We start from the raw sequence: 5,795 nt of genomic DNA, 5'->3' as shown, positions 1-5,795 counted from the left end.
AAATTATTCACCTTTAACAATTCTATTATTCCCTCGATAAAAGTTATTCTTGATTTATCTTAAGTCTATCCTTAATTTTTATGACATGCTTAGAAATATAATTTCTTACCTTGTGTCCAGCTAGCTTGATAGTTTGTTTTTTTTTAAAAAAAGAATATAATAAGAATACTGACTTTAATTTACTTATTTATATTATAATCTTATAAAAATTGTCAAATTTGAGATATTACTTCACTTAAATTCTTTTCTATATCTGGTGTCTGAATATGTGTTACTTTATATTTTAAAATGAAAATTTATAAAACTAGATAGATTATGAAAACCAATCCCTAGTGACACGTCATAAACTATTGTTTTACGAATAGTTTTAACCGCTTGATGTGCTAGGGTAATGATTTCAATAAATCATCAGCACCTTGTGCAATCAATCAAACACTTATCTATTCAAATTTAAGATACACTCTACGATCTCCTTAGTAACATGCCATAAACCATTGTTTTACCAACAGTTTTAGCCACTTGATGATGTGCTAAGGTAGATTTTCGAAATGCACTTATTAAATAGACAATCCAATTGAAGAATTAAAAAATTACAAAATAAAAAATATATTAATTCATAATAAATTTAAATTAAAAAAAAAAAATAAAATAAAAAGTTTAAATTATTATTATCTTTATTACATTAATTATAAGAGAGTTAGATAAAAAAAAACACCAAGTGTGAAAAAGATTCTAAGTCAGAGAGAGAGAGAGAGCAAAATCGCGAAACAGCTGGTGCAGAAACGCTTCATGACCAGACTTTAGAAAAAAAATAAGGTGTTGAATGAGCTAGAAATTGCTCTTTTATATGCCTGTTTTATGAGGGGGAGACTTAATGTTTTATATTTTAATTGCACAATCCTTCTCATTGGCTAGTTAATTAATTTAGAGAGACCTATGGGCAATCTATTGTTTTACTAATTTAAGTTAATGATTCATATTTGTATTGGTGTTTTATATCTATCATCTCTCATTATAATGTGGTTTATTAAAAAAATTCATCATTATAAAAATATAAATAAAATAAAATTTTCTGAAAAATGCTACTATAAAACCAAGATTAGCAGCTATTATAATGAATATTAACTTTCTAACAAATAACTTTTGAAATTAAGTCAATATCTGTTTAATTCACGAAAATAATATTGTACAAATGTCAATTGGAAAATAAGTGATATTATGATTTCCTTTATGTTGGATACTATCGTATAGTTTTTAATTGTAATATTTCTTAAATTCAATTAAATCTAATATAATTATATTTAAACAACGCAACATAGAAAAAAGTTAATCCTGCTGGTATCGAATTAACAGACTCCAAAATACACCGTCTACAAATTTTAAAAACGTAAAAATTGTACCGACAATGCCGGACACAATAGTACTAGCGTACCGTATGTTAGACGAGCAGATAGTACGGTAACTAAAGCGATAATTACATGGGAAATTATCCGCTACTAAATCTGTATCTTTTGAACGATTTAAAACAATTTTTGAGAAATAATGTAGTATATTTTCTTTATAGTTTTCAAAAAGAAATCTATAGATTATATTTGTCATATTTTTTATTCTAATCTTAATAAATAAACGTTTTGTGTCAACCCTATTCTTAAGCCAATTATATTAACATTGTATAAAATGTAAATATGATTTGTATACTATTCATTTGTAACAATTTATATATTTAAAATTACCGAGAGGCAGGAAAGAAAAGAAGGAAATAAATTATAATTTATTTTTTTATTAATTTGATTTTTGTTTTAATTTATAAATTAAATAAACAAATAAATATATATATATAAATAAAAATAAAATTGTACTTTTCAGAAGTCAGATCAATTGAATAGGGTAGTGCGTAATTTTAAAAGTATTAGGTGGTATTTTCTAAAATGAGTATACTAATACCTACTGGGCTTTTATATTATTTATTGAAATAAAAATAAAAATGTATTTATAAAAAAAAAATTTAAAGAGTTACAACCTAATTATAAAACAAGAAAACCGGGCGCTGAATTCAGTTATAATCAAACTGTTAATTTTTTTCAAGAAATATAAAACAATGAAATGTTAAACCATGGTTTTAACTATTAATTATAAAAAAGGGCGACAGTCGGTCTACGATTACGTTTTTCTTTTTTTGTTTGTGTCGATAGACAGGCGGTAGCTCATAATTAAAACGCGTTTTATCACTGCTTATGCAGTGATTCCCAAACATGTACGATCTATTAGAACTTCATAAAAGAAATTGTACTTTTGTGTACCAACTCAATACACAATAAATATATGATAATATCATTTATATTCTATATAGCTCTAATAAAAAAAAAATTAAGAAATAAAGATGATTAAATAAAGTATTAAGCAAAAAATAATATTAAAAATTTCAACAAATTAGATAAATATAGTTTTAAAAATATTTTACTAGTTACTTTTTTTGCTTAATATTTTCAAAATTTTGAATAGTTCAACTTTTAATATATAATTATTAGCTTCGATGCAAAGCTAAGAAGGTATTAATTTTATCATGATGTGTTTCTTTATTTTTTTTTTTTGTGTCTGTCACTACATTTCTCAGCTCTCACTGGACCAATTTCTTTCAACAATACGTCAAAAGATCACAAATCATATCTAGTTGAAGACATTAGCCTTAAAAATTGAAAAATTTTCCCTCGTTCCCCGCAAATGAGGGAGATATCCAAAAAGATCACAAATTTAAAAATCGGTAATTTTTGTCATTTTTTTCACTTTTTTTTCTTAAAACTTCTTAAAGTGTTCCGGAAATACTGCGTCCTTTAAACATGTATAAGTTTTAGTTTTAGTTATTATTGAGGTGGACATAATGCCCATGCACTCAGACCTGTTGGTCCATTGTGCGCACCTCATACCGAATTGTCTCGATTCGGTTTACCCACCTAAGTGTTATCACCAAAGTGTTAATACATTACCAACCATAAAGTCACCTCTAAAGATCACCAAAGAATCCTGTCTTTCTGGCGAAATTAAGTATCTCTCTGGGTTTTAGGTTTTTAATATCTTCTTTTCAGGAAAAGGTTTATTCAAGTAGTTTGATCTTAATGTGGACAAGGCTTTACATTCGCACATGATGTGAAATGAGTCTTCCTCTTCAACTACACACTTCTTGCACAATGGTGATTCCGATACCCCCATTGCGTTAAGATGTTTAAGCAGGTGACCATGTCCTGTCAGTAGACCAGTCAGGGTACTTATTTGATGTCTAGTCATGCTATTAAGATCACCCAGCAATAAACCAGGGGTCTTGATAAACATTTTAGATTGTCTAGGTACTACCAGGTACTTCCAGATTTTCCTGTGTTGTTCTCTGCACCAATTCTTGGGTAACGCTTTGAGCGATTGCTCAGTGAGTCCTACCATTGGTTCTGGTCCAACATAGGTGTTCTCTGCTCCTTTCCTGGCTAGAAAGTCAGCATTCTCATTTCCAGTGACACCATTGTGTCCCGGTACCCACGCTAGTGTAACTTTGTTGAACCTCGATAGTGATTCTAAAGTTTCCCTGCATTCGAGGACCAGCTTTGAATTCACCTGATCGTTACAGAGTGCTTTCAAAGCCGCTTGACTATCACTTAAGATAGTTATCTTCCTATTTTTGTATACCAGCAGGTTCTGAGCCCCTACCAGTATCGCCATCACCTCTGCTTGGAAAACAGAGGGTGTTGTGCCCAATGACATACTGACATTTATTCGTGGCTTTAAGCCCCAAATTCCAGCACCTACCTTTCCTGATTTTTTGGATCCATCTGTATATATCACAAATCCTCCTTTGTCAGTCAGGTGGTTAATATTCCATTCTATACGTGTAGTGATCTCCACTTTGTAGGGAATGTTATTCTTAAGAACCGGTTTGATATAGTCCAAGGGGTATTCTAAAAAGCCCTTGTCTATCTCTTTTAGTATTTTACCATGTTCTGTTGTATCACTCTCCAAAGTCCACATACCTAAGTTGTGGAATCTTAGTGCTGTAGCTTTGGCGTGAGCTTTCACCTCTAGATGCAGAGGAGGCAATCCAATTAGTGCCTCTAATGCGACCGTTGGTGTAGTTCTTAATGCTCCAGTGATGGCAATAGCAGCCATTCTCTGTATGCGACTAAGTTCTTTCCTAGCTGTAATGAGTGCTGTTCTGGTCCACCAGATTAGGGCACCGTACAACATCATAGGTTTAATCACTGATGTGTACAACCAATACATAACTCTTGGTTTAAGACCCCATGTCTTTCCCAAGGCTCTGCTGCAAGTCCACAATGTGGTCATTGCTTTTTTGATTCTTGACTCAACATGTGATTTCCATTTTAGCTTACTATCCAAGATAATACCTAAGTATTTTACTTCTGATTTTAAGCTAATTTCTTGTCCATTCAGAGTAAGAGTGTCCAGGCTGTCCAGTCCCACTCTCCTTCTAGTGAACATATAAACATGTATAAAATTAAATCTTATTTTATGTACTATAAAATTAAAAAAAAAATTTGTCCCGACATCTTATCTAATATGTGCAAATTACTGTCGAAATTTAAAAAAAAATGTAATATTTGCGATAAAAATCACCTTCTATAAGGATGTTTTTTGTACTTAAAACTGCCATAATTTTTTCAAATATTAACAAATCAAAATAATATTTTTTTATATTGAAACCTTATGTAATTTCTTTTCATTTGTTATCATTTTTTTTGAAAATCTAACACTTATTCTGGTCACAGGGGGGATTCAAAATAGTAACTTTTTTACAAAAACTAACTTTCTTAACTTAACTTTTGAAAATGTCCTTTAAACATATGTTAAATTAAAGCTTATTTTATGTACTATAAAATTAAAAAAAAAAATTGTCTCAACGACCTATCTTCTGTGCGCAAATGGCTACCGTATTCAAAAATATGCTATTTTTGTATTAATATTCTGGGTTTTGTATTTTATTTTATTTTAAAATATCTTATTAGAGGAATACACTGACTTTCATGAATATTATATAATTTAATTGACATAGAATAAAGTTCATAAGACATAAGAAATTAAACTTATTTAAATTGTTTTGCTTTTTTAAAGTCGAAAAAGCAACTTTTAAATTTGACTTAGCTTAAATAGCCAATTTTATTGCGTGACGACAGTAACGAACAGTTGCCGAACCAGTAACACCTGTGTCTTTCACGCTTAGGGTACGAGGTTCAAACCCGTCTCTGGCAATTAATATCTTGCATTTTTTTTGAGTTAGAATAAAATTTCCAAATGAATTGATATTTATCTCACTTAGATTCAATAACTTCAATAAATATAAAGGATCCTATCACTGTAGTGTCTCCTCGTGAGAAGAAATTTATATTCATGTTAATATTATTTTACTATGTAGTTTTTTTTGTGGTTACGATTTATTTTGCCAACCCTCACTAGACCTACTTTTTTCAACGTTACGTCAAATGATTACAATTCGTATTAAGTTTAGGTTATTACTCTTAAAAATCGAAAAAATATTCCTTATTCAAATAAAAAGTAGCTTAACCAGCTTTTTCCATACAAACAATTAAAATCATTAATTTCTAATATTCTCAAAGTATTTGTTTTCGAATTAGATTTGATATGATTAAAGTATTCAACTACAAAATTAAATAATTTTACTTTGTAATTTATTCATTATTTTAACTCTATTTGTGTGTGCTACTACCAGTCTATAATATTCTAAATTTGTTTGTAATATGTTGCTATATAAATCATAAATTAAAAAAAAAATGATT

The 5,795-nt window shown here is 29.3% G+C and overlaps 1 protein-coding gene across 1 annotated transcript; it reads right to left on the bottom strand.

Annotated features, from left to right (window-relative positions):
* Positions 1-212: 212 nt before the first annotated feature.
* On the bottom strand, positions 213-4,482 carry LOC126909036 (uncharacterized). Its single transcript, XM_050691393.1, has 2 exons — positions 3,709-4,482; positions 213-260 (listed from the first exon to the last, which is right to left on the bottom strand). Exons 1-2 carry the CDS (start codon positions 4,480-4,482, stop codon positions 213-215), a joined length of 822 nt encoding a protein of 273 aa, XP_050547350.1.
* Positions 4,483-5,795: the final 1,313 nt, after the last annotated feature.

This window comes from Daktulosphaira vitifoliae, unplaced genomic scaffold (assembly GCF_025091365.1).
Source record: "Daktulosphaira vitifoliae isolate Bord-2020 unplaced genomic scaffold, ASM2509136v1 Scaffold_83, whole genome shotgun sequence".
In the NCBI taxonomy this organism is placed as follows: domain Eukaryota; kingdom Metazoa; phylum Arthropoda; class Insecta; order Hemiptera; family Phylloxeridae; genus Daktulosphaira; species Daktulosphaira vitifoliae.
The sequence above is the reverse complement of the archived record's forward strand: the minus strand, read 5'-3'. Positions and strand labels throughout refer to the sequence as shown.